Source organism: Dermacentor albipictus, chromosome 9 (genome assembly GCF_038994185.2).
Source record: "Dermacentor albipictus isolate Rhodes 1998 colony chromosome 9, USDA_Dalb.pri_finalv2, whole genome shotgun sequence".
Classification (NCBI taxonomy): domain Eukaryota; kingdom Metazoa; phylum Arthropoda; class Arachnida; order Ixodida; family Ixodidae; genus Dermacentor; species Dermacentor albipictus.
In genome coordinates, this window is record NC_091829.1 from 86,224,568 (window position 1) to 86,243,990 (window position 19,423).

Here is a 19,423-nt window from a genome sequence, read left to right on the forward strand (position 1 = left end):
AGGTAGTCGAAATTTCCGGAGTCTGCCACTAGGGCGTGCCTCATAATCAGAAAGTGGTTTTGGCACTAAAAACCCCATAATTAATTTTTTTTCCTTTGTTATTCACATGAACTAGTGCCGCAAGATGTTGTACCGCGGGCTTGAAGAACCCACGCAGCGCCTGACTCAGCTCCATTGGCCGGCATCGTAACTTAGTTTGTGACGAATATATCGTAATCTAAGAAAGAAGTTTTTAAGGCGATAGCATTTATATGTACACTCCAGGCTCATTTCTGCCATCGGCATCGCCGTGAGCTTCCGTATAAAGTACAAGGGCGGTAAAACCGTTACCGCGTGCCGTATGCTGTATGTGCGACTGGAAGCGTGTTATTGCGAGCCGGCGAACGCGGTCCGATCTCGCGTGTGTGAGTGAGGAAAGGGGGCCGAAAGTGTGCCTTCTGTTGCGCACGAGGCAAGGGGGGTCAGCCGAGGGAGAAGGGTTGTTCTTGTCCACCGGCCGCTGGGGTGTCTCGGTGTCCTCCTCACCCACCGCTCCGTCCAGAGTGGAGACAACCGCGGCGTCTACTACGGTGTTGGGCACGTGATTGGCGAACGCTGTAGCACACGCCTTTGACGGAGGCGGTAGGGACCCGTTGCCGGCGCTCGTGTGTCTTGAAAGCGATCTGCGACGTGGCCAAAATGCGCTTCCGCGCGGACCTCCCCTTCAAAGCGAACTGCGATGTTTGCAGAGTGCGCGTAGTGCCGGTAGCTTCGTATGCGCTGTGCTTTCGACGTTTCGCTCGCGTTGAAGCGAGAGATGCTCGAAGGTCAATTCGCTTGCTGCTGCCGCGATTCCACACTGCAGCATTTTCACATCGAGTTTCCGCGTTCATCGAACTAGTTGTGTTCGTGTTTAGCTGTGCGCGCGTGAATACGTGCTTTAGTTAAAATTTAGTTAAAACACGTTGGCAGGGTGGTTGGAATACACACATAAAATGTGTACATGGTTTACGCATAGAATGTGTAACGGTGAGTGAACAAGGACGTAGAAAGAAGCAGTCACACAAAGACAGCGCTGTCTCCGTGTGTCTGTCTCTTCCTACGACCTCGTTGAGTCATGATTACGCATCCTATCATTGGTAACTTAGTAAGCGAATGTTTACAAGTTAATACGGCTGATAAAACTACAATCCTTACCTCGCACAGCTATCCATTAATGTGCCATCGCAATCAGTGCTTCGCCTTTCGGCCGAAACTGCGGCAGATGTTTCAATGAAACTTGATAAACGAAGAAAGAGTAAAAGATATTTGAGAGGATCGTCATAATTGCACTAGCACAGGGAGCGCGAGCGAACAAACAGAAACGGCTCCGGAACTGTAGCAGACGACCTGCGCCATTCCTTCCCGGACCTCACACCAGTGACACTCGCAGCGCCCCCTACAGGATGTTGCAATTAATCACACTCGACATGAACAGAGCACGATGATCATTGCAGAAAGTGTGGACTGCGTTAATTGGTCGCTGTGCTATCACAGCTTCTACCATAGAGAAAGAAAAATACAATAAGAGGGGACACTCCCATAGAGCCCAGCGGCCGAATTGACTGCAGCGCACCTAGCCGTCGACGTTAAAACCTGAAGGACACTTCCGGTTTCGGTTTTGTGCGCGCGCGTTTTGAATACTAGCTGGTACACGTGGCGCCTGCTGCGCTGATCCCCTTTTCGTACCATTAATGCGCGTGCTTTTTATTTCTACAGGCGCGCGCTGCTTAGGGCGGGAAGCAGCATTTTGTAGGATGTGAAAATATACGGAAAGGCAGCTGTCAGGCAGGGTTTGTACAGCAGTGCCATTTCCAGAAAAGAGATGCTAGGATAAGCTTTCAATGGAATTCCATATTTATTTCATTCCATCAAAATAAAACACTGTGCAGTCCATGTGGAGTAATAAAAAGAATGCTGATACATAACACAAGGCATGAGGCTATGAGTACACTACAGAAGCTTAGAGAAAAACAAAAAGTAATGTTTATTTCACTTCATAAAAAAGCGGCGTTCTTCCAATCATACATTTGGCATTCATTTTGCACGGCCAACTGAAAGACAAAAAATGACACGCACATCCACGTATATTTTTGGCGTTTCGTTTCCAATTAACACACAGTTTAGTATGTAGTCTTGCTGAGACCACCACATTGCTTTGCACTTAAATATAAATCCATGCCCGCTACCCCCAAAATAAAACAAACGTGGTATGCAGTCCATTTGGAGCATTAAAACGAATGCTGATACATACAAAACATAAAGCTTTGAATACAATACAGAACCTTAGAGAAAAAGAAAAAGTTAATGTTTATCTCGCTTCATAAGAAAGCAGCTTTCACACCAACCATACATCTATCTGCAATACACTTTGCGCGCTGCAAGCAAACTGAAATACAAAAAATGACACGCACATCCACGTATACTGTCGCCGCTGCGTATCCAATTAACCCACAAAGCAGTGTTGCTGAGCACCAAATTGCTTTGCCCTTAATTAAATCCATGCCCCCTCCCCCATCGCTCGTTCCACGAGCTAACACCCCCTACACCCCTCGCACACACATCGTCATGCTTTTGGCATTATATATCCAATTAACACAAAAAGTAGTGTTGCTGAGACCACCGCATTGCTTTGCACTTAAATATACATCCATGGCCTCTACCCCCAAAATAAAACAAACGTGGTATGCAGTCCATTTGGAGCATTAAAACGAATGCTGATACATACAAAACATAAAGCTTTGAATACAATACAGAACCTTAGAGAAAAAGAAAAAAGTAATGTTTATCTCGCTTCATAAGAAAGCAGCTTTCACACCAACCATACATCTATCTGCAATACACTTTGCGCGCTGCAAGCAAACTGAAATACAAAAAATGACACGCACATCCACGTATACTGTCGCCGCTGCGTATCCAATTAACCCACAAAGCAGTGTTGCTGAGCACCAAATTGCTTTGCCCTTAATTAAATCCATGCCCCCTCCCCCATCGCTCGTTCCACGAGCTAACACCCCCTACACCCCTCGCACACACATCGTCATGCTTTTGGCATTATATATCCAATTAACACAAAAAGTAGTGTTGCTGAGACCACCGCATTGCTTTACATTTAAATCCGTGCCCCCTCCCCCCCATCCCTCATTCCACAACCTAACCCCCCCCCCTCCTCCTCGTGCACACGTCCTCGTATACTTTTGGCGTTATATATCCAATTAACAAAGTAGTCTTGCTGAGACAACTGCATTGCTTTGGGCTTAAATCCTTACCCACTCCTTATCAGCTCAGTAAGGTGTGCAAAATCAATATAGAAGCATTAAACGTTTCAGCCGGACGCAGGCAAGAGTAACATTTTTGAGGCAACCACCAGTGCGCACTGCTCTATACTCTGGCACTTGGTAAAGGTTAAAAGAAATTGTTTTGAACCTGCTGTGGGTGCCGTGTTCACAAGGAATAGCATTCTGTAGGGCCATGTCCCCCCCCCTCCCCCCGGAGGAGCTGCTGCACCTCCGGAGGGTGCCACCACCCACCACCCCCCCCGCCCCCCCCCGCCCCCCTCCACCTACCACCACACACTTGTAATGTATCAATAGTGTGACCCTGCCAAAATGCTATTCAATTTGAGCAAGGGAGCCCTAGCAGACCTTAAATGCCAATTATATGTTCATTGGTGAAAAGAAGTACTGCATTAACCTTTAACTTTTTCAAGCTGCACGCCAGACACTGATGAATGAAACCTAACTTTGTCTAAATTGCGGTTTACGAATCGAACATGCCAACACAGACGTATCCGGCAATACATTTTGACAAATCTCTGGCGACATGCAATGCAGCAAAATTCCATTTCCCCCACACCAAACAGATACTGATACAAAACATCACACACATGTGCAAGATGCGCTGTAGCCTCAATCACGGCAAGAAAGTGGGTCTCCATTTCTTGAACAAAATCGAACAACCTTTGTGATGGCACTGTCAAATTTCCAAACAGTTTGCTCGGTACGTGATAAGCCTTCAGTAGTGTAAAATACTGATGCTCGGCACTCACTGAATTTATGTCACCTTGCAGCAACTGTCGGCAAGTGCACCCTTCGAATGATTTTGCCAGGAACACTTTGACCAGAAAGCCTGCCACGTAATATGCTGCTGAATCGTCAATGATATGCGACTGAATGTCTTTTGCAAGAACTGAAATGTCTTCGAGAGACGGAAAGTTATCAGGGCCAACTGATTCGACTACATCAACCAGAGAGGTGCTATTTAGAGAGAACGGCGACACTTCATGGAGGAGTTTAGATCTATCACCTTCTACGTTGCCCTGCTCAGAGAGTTTGAAGGCTTTCTGAATACAAATATGCTTTAAACCACAAATGAACTGAGACACATTTGGGTTAGTATTGCAACCGTGCTTTTGTCTGATGTGCCCAAACATGTTCTCTAGTGGGTCCTGTTGGAGCCTACGAGTTAGCAGATAGATGAAGTTGTAATTGGCCGAGAGATCGTCCCAAAGATGGATGACAGCCTGAATTGTTATCTGCCAGCCAGTGATTGTTTGCGGCTGACGCTTGCCAGAAAATTTCCAAGAAGCAATCCATGGAAGCTGTTCTTTCAGAAATTTAATTAATTCATTTTGCCCCTTTTTTATGGCATATCTGTATTTCTGAGCATTCCTATGGGGGCTGGAGCTGTTCAATGTGTCGAATAGCTTATCCATACGGTCACAAAAGTTTGCTGTAGCTACAGCTGAAGAGGAAAGCTCATTTACATAAACCAATGTCATAATTGCAATACTAACTGATGAGCTCAGGACTTGTACAGCTCTGCTGACTTTCATGTTACAAAATGGCCTTTGGTATATGTGCCGCTCTGTTAGCTTTGGAGCCAATCGTAACCTTAGTTCATGTGTGGATTTGTACAGTTGTTCAATATGAGACCAATTCACAACTTATTTCCCAATGAGCAACTCATGTGCTTGGAGATTGTTGCGGGTCGTTTTGATCAAATGAGGTACATCAAAAATAAAATAAACTCTCTCGCCTAGAACTTCAAAATATGGTTTCCCAATCGTGATGCCCAATTTCTGCGCCAAGCTGACATTTGACGTGCCTTGGTCACAGATTACCGCTTTGACAACAATTCTGACGGCTTTAAGTTCCTCAATAATCGAGATTAGTAATTTATCAATAACATTTGCCCATGTCAATACATGCCCTATCGTAAATGCGACTGGCTGAACCCACCTCTTAGATATACCTGCCAGAAGCACAACCATGGCTCTGTCGGCAATACTTGATGACCGCTCGATGCCATCATCTGCAAACCCATGCACAATATCTTCACCGGCATCATAGGATAAGTTCTTTTTCAAAGCTATTTCATCAAACATGAGGGTGCATACTCGGTCGCGCTCATTCCATGCGTGAGTGCTAGCAGAAATACTTTGAATAATTCCGGGAATCACTCCTGGTGACATCCTAAAGTTGCACAACCAGCGTCTCAGAGTACGCTGTGTTGGCAAAGAGAAAATTGGTGCCAAAAAACGGTATGCACGGGGTCCACGGAAGTTCAAATGCAAGGCAAACTTTTTGAGCCAGATAGGGAAGCGCTTGCCTTTTCCCCTCTGCTGCAATCGCAGGTGTGTACACAAAAGCTTAAAAACCTCCTCTGTCACTGATGGACGAATAATGCCCAGTGCCTTCGAAATGGATGGCGGTAGCTTGCTCTGCTTCTTCTGCAACCGTTTGATGGTCCGCTGGCATCTTGCTAGCTTGGACTGCAGTCGCCGGACGGTCGCCCTAAATTTTGTTGACGGAGAGCTCCTCACTGCGCTCTTCCAAGCAACTGTAAGATACAAAAAATATGCACGCATAAATAAAGCTACGTGTACAACAATTCGACAATTTCCTGATACAACACTAATTTACTGGTTACTTCATACTGAACAGCTCATTATGAAACTGTAAAACAGTACGATACATTCAACCAAATATAACCATTGTTCGCAGGTACAATTCCTACACAGAGCCTCCATGAACACAATTAAAAGTAGATCTAAATTGCTTTGTGTCAAAGCCATGAGGGAGCCTTTCTCGCATATACTCATGAAGGAGTTCGAGTAAATAGTACAAAAATCAAACAATATGAGTTTCCTTCGGCTGCTCAACTTTTCCATTATTAAAATGAACCACTATTACAAGAACACCCCCCATCTTGAAGAAAATCCACAAAGCCTTTGGCTAGCGTTAAATGAACCAAACACTTACCAGGATAGTTTCCTACTGGTCTTTCAGCTGAATCGAAAATGTTGGCGCTTGGGGACACCTCGGAAATGGCATCTGCACAAAAACACAGAGCAAGATATTACCCAAACAGCTTATGCATCCCAAGCATCCTTTGAGCTACAACGCTAACAAGAACTTGCCTGGCACAATTTTGCATTACCTCCCTCACTTACTGCCAATATAGTTGAAAGTACAAAGCAACGGTAGCTTGTGCGTTGACAATTATTTCCTAACTTGCACAGCAAGACCTAACCAAATGCTAAGCATCAACAGTTAATACCACTGTGCTCTTTAAACAAAATAAATATTGCATAGTTTATAAGTTGTACGTCATGTGTTTACAGAGTTTGTTAGAGATATCACTCTACGCATTTACAAAGCTCATGCTTCTGCAGACAAGCATTCATAAAAGCTTCAATTTCTGATATGAGAAGTGCCAGTGTCCACCACACAATTTAACAATGATACAATCATAGTACACATATATGGAAAATATATGTCACAAGAATAATCATCCTAAAAGATTGTGCACTTTATGAGCGTGCTCCAATCTGAACAGTACTCTTAAATATCGCACCTTGACCTTCCAGTTACCTCGTATGTAATGGTTATTCAAAGGTTATGGTCGACTAAGGACTTATTTATTAATTTCACTTATTTCGATATACTGCAGCCCAGAAGGGCTATCGCAGGAGTGGGGAAATACAATACATAGAATAGCATAAAGAGCACAGAACATCATGACTAATATACAATAGAAATTCATTGAGTGGTAAAGATCTTGAGTAACCAGGCAGCGCACTCCGCAATCTCAGAAGGGACAGGGAGACTAAACGCTTCGGTATGATGGTGACAAGTGGACGTATTCAACTCATGGTGACTGGTAATATTGGGTCTAGATTTCCCTTACTTGCCAAGTAAGGAGAATGGAGAATTGTGGGGAGTAAGAGTATAAAGAAACCTGAAAGATTCAAAGTGACGACGAGAAGAGAGACTGGCAAGTTGAAGACTAAGATGGGAAATGGGCAAAAAATACCTGTCAAAACGATAAACAAAGCCCACAGCTTTCTTGTCAGATGCACTTTTTTTGATAGATATTTTGTGTGCATTCCAAACGCCAGAGCCACACTTCAGTATTGGACGAACCATCGTTTTATAAGTGAGGAGTCGTGTGCTAAGTGGGGATGAACGTAATATGCGTTGCAAGCAGCTAAGCACTAGGTTGCACGAGTTCGATGTGAAGCATCTCCTAGAGGGTAGTCGTTATACGAATAGGTAAGTGGAGAAGGCGGAAAATGTTTGGTAAATGACATAGGTACAACTTTCTGGAAGTTGATTTGCATCTGCCAAGTCACACCATGATTGAAGTGATGCAAACGAGTCGTTATGGATCATGTGATCGTGACGAGTTTTAATCGTATGGTACAATACACAATCATCTGCCTAATGCAGATTCTAAGAGGAACATTACTTGTTAGATCATTTATTAAGATCAAAAATAGAAGCGCACCCAATATTGAACCTTGAGGCACACTAGACGTTACACTGCATGTGGAGGATTGAGAAGACCTAAAGAGTACGTCATAGTACGTACTGAGACCAATTGGATAAAAAAGAAATCCAGTTAAACACTTTGTTGTTAAGAATAACAGTGAGCTTCTTGAACAATTCAGAGTGCAACACAGTGTCGAAAGCTTTTGAAATATCAATAAATATTGCATCAATTCGATAACCTGCATAGAGGGCCTGATGGGGCCTGTGCGACGGTAGTGTATTCAATAAGCTGGGTTGCAGTGATAAATCCAAACCGTGCTGAGCACCAGATAAACCATTACACTCCAAGAATTCAATATGTTCGCAAATTACACATTGAAGTATTTCACAAGAATGACACGTTATAACGATGGGTCTGTAGTTTAGTAAGGACTGCTTACTACCATATTTGAATAGCGGAATAACTTTAGCTGTTTTCCAGGCAGAAAGTATAACAGACGTCGAGAGAGATTTCTGAAAAACAATTAAATATTGACTAGTCCATAAAAAGTCTCTAAAGAGAAATGCCTTATCTATATCGCCAGGTTAACCTTTTTCAGATTCAGTTAAAATCAAATTCAACACACCCTGGTTTGAAACAATAATGTTGTTAAAAGAACTATGCGTCTGCTCTATAAAATGTATGATAGTTACCATCAACAGCACAACGCTGATCCTCGGTAGAACTGCTGCCAAACATATCCACCTGGGAGGTCGTTGCACCTAGCTCGCTCACAGGGGTGTTGCAGCCAGACATCTGTTGTAGGCTTGCTGGAAAAATACCCATCATTGCCACTTTGTTAAGTTTAACTTGATACACCAAACTCACCTTTAGCAGCATGGCTTGCCGTCATGAGGGAGCCTTGCTCGCATGTCTTATGTAGGACGTCCTCACCAGCTTGTTCCTCACTTGCAGGACGGCTGCAGCCTACATTCATTGGCAACACTGAGTGTTAGTCGCAAACACAGGACACTACAAGTACCTTGCAAAGCAGGGTCTTCAAACATAGTGCTGATGCCTATAGTAGACTTTTCCAGATGGTCCTCTGGAATGGTGTTTTGATGTGATGCAACAGCGAATCCAACAGATGGCACATCGGCAGCATCTGCAAAAGCTAAATAGAAAAAAATGTTCACCTGAGGTTGGTTCAGGTCGAAATAATTGCCACAAAACTCTTACGACTAGCAATTCTATGAAGACACAGAGACGTACATGAGCTACAGCAAAGTGCACCAAGACAGTGCTGACACTTGGAACTTTGCTCTATTGCGTACCTGAGGAAACTGTAGGTACAGCTGTTCTAATGAGTCGCGTGCGACCTGGGTCCAGGAAATCTTTTGCAGTGAAATGGTCGCTGCATATCCTGTATGACTTGTACAACACACCTGCCGGCTTTTCCATAAGGTCGGCTCTGCGGGAATATGCCACCCATGCCGTCGACCTGCGCACGTTTTAAAAGAGCATGTTGTATGGCACAAACAATAAGCATCAAGCATTTTATTGCATTAGTGTGTACATGCTTGACAAATCAGGAATTTAAAATGCGCTACATTAGTTATAAAAAAAGTTTGTACACTAGTTTTGAAATTGCTGAACAGCTGTAGGGGCCTCTAGAATGTTCCACTTAATGCGATAGAATGTTTCATTTTGCAAATTTTCTATAACAAGATACTCACAAAGAGGTACACAACACTTAAGTTACAGGTACAATGGTACGCTTATACCACAAAAAAAAGATGCATTTGCTGCAATGTGTAAATGCTCATGATTTTTTAAGAATCCCAAACTGATTCCAGAGCGTACACATTATGCCCCTCACTGGATTACTTCAGCTAAATAAATGTTATAATCGGGCGACATTGCTGCATATTTTCATTAAAGCAGCAGAAACAGTGCGCTGCTAAATTGCAACACAACAAACCTGCTGTCCTGTGGGATACGAAAAAAACTGGTGCCGGGCTTCTTTCTCGTTCTTCCATTGTTTTGGCACCACTGTACACAACAGTAACTGCCGTACGAGCCACTACAGGAGGACATCTGTTGAGAAACGTAAATGACAAGCATGTGTCATTGATGTAAAGCGCTTGAAGAGGCGACATGCGCGAAAGCGGCGAACAGACGAGATTACGAACAAAGGCAATTAGCTTTAACATTTTTAATTTAACAAAACATAAGTTACAGTAACGTTGGGCGCCAGAGGAAGGGCCGCAAATTTATCTTGCTAGATGCATTTAAAGCGCGAAGGCCGAGCTGCTTTTTGCTGCGTCACGACAGGCGCGGCGAGCGGGCCTCAAAATAATTTTCAACAATGTTGGGCGTCAGAGAAAGAAAAGCGCCATAAACTTGTCAGTGCATTAAAGCGCGAAACCACGCACCACGGCAGAGCTGCTTTTCGCTAACTGCGTCGCAGCGCCAGGCGCACCCACTGCGCTTGAAAAGTACCCCCACAATAATGTTGGGGGTCAGCGAAAGCGCCAATATCAGTAGACGCGAAACTGCGTCGCAGCGTCACAGCACCCTGTGCGACTAGCGTCTATGCTAGCGTCGCGTGCCCAAAAACTACTGAAATTAGTTAAAATTAGTTAAGGCTTACAGGAAGCGTCGCAAACATCTCCCAGTACGATTCTTTAATTAAAATTAACTGCTCCACGACGGCCACGCTGTTTTTCGTTAACTGCATCACAAGTCTAGACTAGGTGCCAGATAAGCCTAATTGCTCGAAATGCGTCGCAGACTGTCAAAGAAAGTTTCTCACCTTGCCGTTGTCCAATAGTGCAATTTCGTCATGTCGCAGTTCCGAACGAACGATACAATTCGCCGGGTGCCCATGAAACCAGGCTAAATCCCAAAACAGAAAAACAGTCACACGGGTGAGCAAACAGTCCAACGCTCAGATACACGGCCGGTCGCTCTCGCTTCGGCGGCGTGTCTGACGAATGACGCAAACATCTGCCTCGTCATTCGCCCGTCGCTAGGCAACGGAAGTAAGCCGCAAAGTTTAACTTAATTTATACGCAGATATCTTTAATTTTTCCGGGAAAGAATAAAATAAATTAAACAATTGCTGTTAATCTCATTTCACATTCTTCTTTTTCTCGATGCTCGCGACCCCAATTCGTCGATGTTAAAAGTATAGCGTGACGTGTTTCCTGTTTCCAATTTTCGCCGAGTGTCCGCTCTTGTTCAATTCCCTTTCTCTATGCTTCTACCAACATACATGTATTCTGCTATTGCAGACGGAGCCAAGTAATTGAGGACTCCTACGCAGGTCTCTCATTTCAGTAACAACAGTGGCACAACATTCTTTTAAATATATTGAAAAACTGGTAATCGACACTACAAACATTATTGCGTGAAAAGAAGCCTTTAGATATCTTTTTACAAATGGCACAGAGTCTTATTTCAAACTATTAAATTTCCTAGAAAGAGATGTATGCCAATCTGAGAATTGATGCACCAAACATTGCGAAGGTCTCACGTGTTTCGAAAGTACCACCCCGACCAGGGGTCTGTTTTTGAGCGCGGTTGTTGCTGGATGTTCAAATGGGAACTTTATTATTGCGTTAGCAGTAAGGATGTCGAAGTGGAAAAGTGTATGTGCCAATCCCCCACTGTGGGTATGTGCCACGGCCACTAAGGACAACAACAACAACAACAATGTGTCTGAAGTGTAGGAAGCCGGTCACGCGGGACATGTAGAGGTAGGTATCGTAGTATATCATGATCATCATAAGCTTAATTATCATCATCAGTAGAAGGAGCAGCAGCCCCTTTCTATATCCAATGCAGGAGGAAGGCTTCTCCCAGTGATCTCCATTTGCCCCTGTCTTCGGCTAGCCGATGTCAACTTGCGCTTGCAATTTTTCTAATCTCTACGATGCACCTGATTTTCTGCTGCATTAAACTATGCTGCCCTTCTCTTGGCAACCATTCTGGAACTTGATAACGGTCCACCGGTTATCTGCCCTACGTTCGACATGGCACTGTACCGCTCCATTTTTCATCTCTTAATGTCAACTTGAATATCGGCCATTCCCGTTTCCTGTCTGATCCACGCCGCTTTCTTTCTGTCTCTTGACGTTACGCCGAATTTTTTTCTTTCGTTCCATCGCTTCTCGCGCGGTCCTTAGCTTATTTTGGAGCTTCTTTGTTAATATCCAAGTTTCTGACCCATATGTTAGCACCGGTATGGAGTGCAACGATTGTACTTTTTTATTTCAATGCGAGTGGTAAGCGACAAACCTAATACAAATTGGGTACCACGGTGTATATATATATATATATATATATATATATATATATATATATATATATATATATATATATATATATATATATATATATATATATATAGTGTAACTGACTGTGGTCTGCTGTCAGGCAGGACATATGTCAAGCGAGCTCCAGCAAAATCCCTTGACACGTGGTCAACGCAGTTGTCCACGAATCATGGATCCGGTACCTCGAAGAGATGTGACCTAATGCTCATGCATTCGGTTCCCACTTACTACTAAACCGCCACTTAATGTTTGAGTCTTGTAACATGTTTACAAGTTTAATGCTCATAACTGTTTCCTTCGTTTCATCAACGCTATACAGAGACCCTTTTTACGGCGCTCCCAAGGGTCGCCGCGTTTGATCACATGTGACGCATCCATTGTTTGCCTCGGGTGCCTCCGTGTTTGCAATGAATGTGCATGAGTCCCCGGTGCGGCTTAGCAAATATCTGTTTCACCGGATATCGTGGACTGTAACAAGGTGGATGATATGAAGCTTTTGACTACAGGTTCAGAGGACACTGAAGTGCTTTGTGAGCTCATATTACGCCTTGTCCGAACGGTGAGAGCTGCGTATACCTTGCATGTATTCTACAGAAGGGAGGCTATAATTGTGTTCCAAGCTGTCCAAACTTCCTGCTTAAGAATTAAATGTAGATGGGTTTTCACTGCTTTTCGTTTTTCATTTGCCAGTCACTTTTAAGCAGTGGCTCGAGATGTTTCACGCAGGAACTTTCTTCGGTGAAGCCACTAGTTGAGTTTCTTTAAAATACTGGCTTATCGCTCGCGGGTGTACTTAATTGTAGTAGACTTGTTTTTGCCGCACGTTAGGCTTGGAAAGTGGATGCTCTGTACTTTGTAACAGCTTGCAGCAATGCTGCAGTTTTGCTAGTTATTCGCTTGCTGTGTTTACCGCCACGAAACGTTGACCTTTGAACATCCGTGTGCTGTCGGTATAGCCGCCTATAACCGTGCGTCTGCGCATTGATTCAAGTATCTCTCCATTCAGTTATTCTTCATGCGTTGGCAGTATAGTGGGCGTAAGCTTGCGTGTGTGTTGATATCGATGTTTGTGGATAACATGCGGGACACTTACTATGCCATGAAGCAACCCTACTTCCTTGGTCACTCCATGTGTGACCAGTAATACTTACTCTTGCCGACGTTCCGGGGCTGAAGAACTTTCTTTCGGGGTCAGCGATACAATACTGTCACGTGTTTTTTTTTCTTATCCTCGAGCAAAAGCATGAATGGGGAGTGGTAGGCACCACAGCGGTCTGTATCAGGAGTCCGTGAACTTGGCCACACAGATTCATGCATTTCCTTAATATGCCAGTCACTATTATTGCAGCCAACGACTGCACACATCTTCCTTCTACAATTCCCCGTATTGGAACCTGAAGGGAGCACAGTGCCTGAGGGATCACCCATGTTGCATTTCCGACACCCGATCGCAGAGTAGCAGGGCCGATGCGGTGATTATTTCGCATTGTTGCGCTTAATTTTACTTCATAGCGTATGGGTTTGTTTTCATTGTGTCTATTTTTGATTTTAGGGATTGTCGTGGTGCTGCTATATGCTTCGAACAATTTTCTCCATTCCTTTTACCACTGTTTCCCAAATTTGCGGTCTCACTTTGGCCTACTCGAAATGGATGCCTTGTACTTTCCTTTCCGGACTATTTCAGTTTCTGGTTGTGCATCTTCTATGTCGGCGAAATTTAAAGCCTTCTTTTGCCTAAATCTATTTGCACGCCAGACATTTACCCGTGCTCGATAAACATTTCAATAAATAACTAAAGCTTGATCCAATTTTTGTAAATATGGATACGTCGTCTGGGTGTGCTGCAACTTCAACAGCGCTTTGTTTAAGTAATGGAAAGCCTTGAACGTTTCTTGTTTCATTTATTTTCATAAGGATCGAGTGTGTCAAAATGGAGTTCAGGGCTCATCTTTGGTGCACTCCCCTGGTGACACTAAATTTTACGCTATAATTCTTTATTATGAGGTTTCTTTTTTTTTTCAGTGTATATATAAAGACTTATTTATATTGATGAAGCCTCCAGGGTGCTTGTACCTGTGTAAGTCTTCCAGAAGATCTTTATGTTGTACGTGGTATAGAAGGCTTCTGAATACGCCTGCAACACTTTACTTTTGCCCAGAGTTTCAATTGTGTCTCGTGTTACAGTAAGGTTTGCGAAAATTGTTCTACCATGTACGGACCTTGCTTGAAAGCGTAACACTATTTCTGGCGGTATCTGAGGCATTCTAGTGGTTCAAAGTTTTGCAATGAAATTGATATCGGTGGTTGAAAGCGTGATCATCATACCTTGCTGGTGAAGCAGCGCACAGACACGGACACAGTGAAGAAAAACAGGAAAAGACGACACTCCTGTTTGTCTTCACTGTGTCCGTGTCTGTGCGCTGCTTCACCAGCAAGGTATGATGATCACTCACCAACGACTAGCCAACTTTCCACTTTGTTGAAAGCGTGGTTTAATTGCTTCGCGCGTGCGCAGTGAGACAACCTCCATTCTTGTGTCGTCTTGTGTCATCTAAAGCTAAATCTACTTTGTCCGGGCACCGGAAACATGTGGCCTGTAATAACTGTCGCAACCGCTGTTACCGAATATCTCTGCTCCTGAGTTGCGAGTAGCGCTGGTGTTTGTGTGCCCTTCGAGGGCCCGCGGTCGGCCGGCGCTTAGCGCTCAAGGTGAGGAACTCGATGCCTGCGGTATGGGCACTAAGGAGAGCTCGAATGCTCCAGAATGAATAAATGAAAATAATAATCCTAATAATAAAGAAAAGAATACTGCAACGCTTCTTTAGGTTGCTGCTCACAAGATAGAAGTGTATCCTTCGCTTTTGAATAAAATAAAATTGGTACATCATAGGTAGGACGCCCTGCATAGTACCTGCACACAGCTTCGAACACGTGTATGCAATTATTTGGAGGAGCAGTTTAGAAGTGCTCGTATGGTTTGGAGGGCAGCGCGATGTGATTCCCCGCGCTGCACTGCACTCAGATACAGCGGCCGGCAGCCTAACTTATTTTTTGAGAAATACAGTGTTAATTAGGAAAGAAGCTCTTTGAATAAGTTTTCACGAACGATGATATCGTATAAACATATTTGAGTGGATCCTAATGCGTGCACTAGCATAGGAAACGTGAACGAAGAAACAGGAACACCGCCCGAACTGTCGCGGACGACTCGATCGATTCCTTGCTCTGACGTCACGCCAGTGACACTCGCAGCGCCCCTATAGGTCGTTCTGGAAACTAATATGTGCGTGCAATTAGGCAAACGCTATATCAACTAAGCGGGAGCATCACTGCATAACGAGTCAATTGCGCTGGGGGGTGACAGTGACAGCTGGATTTACAAACAATTGTGGGCATCGTGCATCTGCTAACGGAGCCAAATATATAACGACTCCACTGCAAAGTCTCTCAATTCACCAACAAAAGTGGCACAACGTTTTTTCGAAATATATTGAAAACTGCTAATGTAAACCACAAAAGCACCTGGCGTGTAGGAAGCCGTTATGCTATCTTTTACAAAAAGCACTAAGTGTCACTTCAAATTAATAAATGTACAAGAAAGAGACGTAGTTTTAATGGTTAATTATTTGAGCAGGCTGTTTCTAATGGTCCTTCGAAGCAGTTGTAGCGGCAACAAATTTGCTTCACATATCTTTCCGATATATATCACAACTGATACACCAAACGCAGTGAAGCTCCCACACCGTTCGGAAGTACCACCCCAACTGGGGGTCTGTTTTCTAGTGCGGTCGTTGCTGGCTTTTAAAATGGGATCTTAAGTATCGCGATAGCAGTAGAACTGTCAAAGTCGAAAAGTGTATGTGTGGGAAGTGTGGTAGGCCGGTCACGTCCTACAGGTAGAGGTATGTGCCGTGGCGTATCATCATCATCATCATCATCATCATCATCATCATCATCATCATCATCATCATCATCCACAGAGGCAGCAGCAGCCGCCGCTTTTTGCGTCCACTGCAGGGCGAAGCCCTCTCCCAGTGATCTCCAATTGACCCTGTCTTGCGCTAGCCGATGCCAACTAGCGCCTGCAAATTTCCTAATTTCATTACCCCCGCCTAATTTCCTGAAGTCCTCAACTGCGCTTCCCTTCCCTTTGTACCAACTCTAATGTTTCACTCATTTTATACCCTGCGCTTTACATGGAGCTGCACAGCTCTAGTGCATGTACTTTCAATAGAAGAGAAACATTTTGTGCATTATAAATAAAGAAAAAAGCAGCGGACTGTTTTGCTTAATAAACGCTATTTCGCTATAAACGACCTTGGTCGAGGACCATGTTTTAGGCACTTTGAATAGTCTATTCAAAGCCAAACAATGAAATATGGAACTCAGCAGTCACTTGCTGCACGAGCAACCTAATTACCTTAATATACATCTCAATATTTGTTTCAGACAACTGATTTACATATGTAAGGTTTAGAAAAGAATGCTATAAATTACGAAAGCATGACGTTGCATGTAAGGCATATTTTCATAGCGTTACAAATAAAATGAATGCAGGTTTACTCTAAAAAGCACACTGGGCTTTTTTGCACGCTTCTAATCTGCGGCCGGGACTGCGTATGGCGCCCCTGAGCGCGGGCCCTGGCTATCTTGCAAGCGATCTGCGATGGGTGCAGGGTCTAGGTTGCCGACAGCTGACAGCTTCGTGTGCCCTGTGTCCTAACCGCTAGTTCGCGTGGAAGCGAGATGCAACACGAAGATCAATTGACTCGCTGCCGTTGCCGCTGCTCTTGTGCCACGTTCAAACACTCGGCGTGTACAGCGACAGGAAATTTCGTGCCGGCAAAATGCCATGGTCGTACAAGTTGCTCGCCCACCGCGCAGCAGTAGCTCTCGAGATACAGCAAAGCAAAACAGAAGAGGCGGTTATATTTTACCACTCGCGTCGTCTGTCGAATGTGCGCCAACATACGAGCGTCGAGGAGTGTGTCCCACATCTCTGCGCAGGCCCCACCCTGTCGCCACGTGCTTCGAGTTTTCCCGCTAATTTATTTGCGTGAATCGCAAAGCGCTGAAAGAAAAGCGATACTTTTGGCTCTCGTGGGCAGCGCATTTTAAATGCGAAAGCATAACCCCGCCTACCCAGCGAGGAAACCCATCCGCCCGTCAGGCAAGACGAATCGCTTTCAACAACGAAGTAAGCGGCGTGAACACACCGCACACGAAGCTATCAGCACCCGGAGAACTGTGTCCCCTTCGCAGATCGGCCTGCGCGGCCGCGCCATACGCGGCTGCCACCGGAATACAATATATAATAGTTGATAATATTTCGTCGCATATGGATAAGGGGCTAAAGAGCGATAACGGCTCATAATGATCGGATGAATGGAAGGATGGATGGATGGTATGAGCGTTGTCTTGGGAATGGGGCGGCGGGTTCCTGGTTTGCGTCGCCGTCCCTAGGCGTAACCGCGCGAACGCCCTCGCGCCACGGCTCCCGCATTCGTCGCAGTAGTCTTCCACAGCTGGCTCCGATGCCGCTCATCATGCCAGCGTTCCCGTGCTTCCCCTCCCCCTGCGAAGGTGCTGACGGCACTGGCCCACTGCCATTCGGTGCGGTGATTTTCGGCGAATCTCGCCATCGCCGAATTAGATTTCACGTCGCTCTCGAGGTCGAATTCCCCTGTATGAACATACCCTTACTCACGCCAGTGATTTGACAGCGAGTGGCCGTGGTCACGGAGTGAGATTTGCTTATGCTTGCCTATGAAAAAAAGATATTAATAATACCATGTCCTGACGTGTCTGAAAACCGCTCAGCTGCAACTAAATCTCAAGAAGTGCCGTTTTGCTGCGCGAAAACTTACAATTCTTGGTCACGTTGTATCAAAGGATGGTGTGCTTCCGGACCCAGCTAAATTACGTGCCGTGACTGACTTCCCCAAACCGACGACTCTAAAGCAGTTACGAAGCTTCATAGGGTTATGTTCCTACTTTCGTCGGTTTGTGCGCAACTTCGCCTCTATAATTGCGCCTTTGACCCAACTACTAAGCAGCGCCTCCAATATCTCGTCATGGTCTTCTGAGTGTGACCAAGCCTTCTCCACCCTTCGCCGTCTCCTGACGTCACCACCTATACTGCGCCACTACGATCCTACGGCCGCAACTCAGGTGCACACATACGCCAGCGGTATCGGCCTCGGTGCTGTTCTCGCGCAACGAAAGCCTGGGTTCGCAGAGTATGTCGTCGCATACGCCAGCAGAACGCTCACCAAGGCTGAATCAAACTATAGCGTCACCGAGAAAGAATGCTTGGCAATAGTCTGGGCGCTTGTCAAGTTCCGCCCTTACTTATATGGCCGCACGTTTGATGTAGTTACGGACCATCATGCATTATGTTGGTTGTCTTCGTTGAAGGATCCGTCAGGTCGCCTTGCCCGCTGGGCTCTTCGACTTCAAGAGTTTGACATCCGCGTTATATATCGTTCCGGACGCAAGCATGCCGATGCTGATGCACTGTCGCGGTCACCACTATCCACCGAAACTGCGTCCATATCCACTATAGACCTTCCATTGTCAGCTCTTGACGTCGCCACCGTCTCCTATATTAATAACATTATTAATAATATATTAATAATAAAGAAAATAATATTACACGTTTCTTTATGTTCCCGCTGAAAAGATAAATGTATATTAGTCCGCATAGAAGGCTTCGCTTCTTAAATAAAATAAAATTGGTGCATAACAGACGGCGCACCCTGCTACGTCATGAGTAACCGAATTAGGTAACGGGAAACTTCGTTGCACGCGGCTTTCAGGACATGTGCACAAATACTTGGAGGAGCAATTTACGAAGTGCGAGTTTGGTTCGGTGGTCAGGCCGATGCGATTTCGCGGCTGCATGGTAGGAAACCTCGGGGGCCAACATCAATCCGGAGTCCCACACTACGGCTTGCGTCGTAATCGGATGGTGGTTCTGACGCGTAACACCACATAATTTAATGTAAATGTGGTTTCCTTAGGATGTGTCGATTAGTGCGTGTTTATCAAGAAGGGTGCATTACAGATACTACTTTATGCTTTCGCGTCAAGCTAATATGAGGGAATATGAGAAAGAAAACTGTAATGGACCCGAAGGTGCGTGTACAATAATAGCGCATATCTATTAGCGGCGACAAGTTGGATTGGCACTCTCTCACGAGTGACGTCATGGTGAGGAAGCCGCTCTCGGTGGCTCGCTTGGCTGCTGCGCATGCGCAGTCGTTCGCTTCATGCATGCTATCCAGCCATACTTAATGAAGGATGCATCG

At 44.9% G+C, this 19,423-nt stretch overlaps 2 protein-coding genes across 2 annotated transcripts in view; both read right to left on the reverse strand.

The window, feature by feature from the left end:
• Nucleotides 1–19,423, reverse strand: part of LOC139049471 (uncharacterized) — a 288,699-nt gene that overhangs the window by 221,289 nt on the left and 47,987 nt on the right. The gene's annotated exons all lie outside the window — the stretch shown is intronic.
• On the reverse strand, nucleotides 4,620–10,119 carry LOC139049467 (uncharacterized). Its single transcript, XM_070524945.1, has 7 exons — nucleotides 9,755–10,119; nucleotides 9,108–9,274; nucleotides 8,816–8,947; nucleotides 8,662–8,760; nucleotides 8,487–8,603; nucleotides 6,282–6,353; nucleotides 4,620–5,859 (listed from the first exon to the last, which is right to left on the reverse strand). Exons 1-7 carry the CDS (start codon nucleotides 9,895–9,897, stop codon nucleotides 4,964–4,966), a joined length of 1,626 nt encoding a protein of 541 aa, XP_070381046.1. The 5' UTR covers nucleotides 9,898–10,119; the 3' UTR covers nucleotides 4,620–4,963.

Bases quoted from the DNA above. Each gene is read 5' to 3' on its own strand.
- LOC139049467 (XM_070524945.1), bottom strand. From the start codon at position 9,897: ATGCTTGTCATTTACGTTTCTCAACAGATGTCCTCCTGTAGTGGCTCG. The intron at 8,948-9,107 runs GTACGCAATAGA...TTTTCTATTTAG, and splicing joins TGTACCTACAGTTTCCTCAG to CTTTTGCAGATGCTGCCGAT. The intron at 8,604-8,661 runs GTGAGTTTGGTG...GTATTTTTCCAG, and splicing joins GGCAAGCCATGCTGCTAAAG to CAAGCCTACAACAGATGTCT.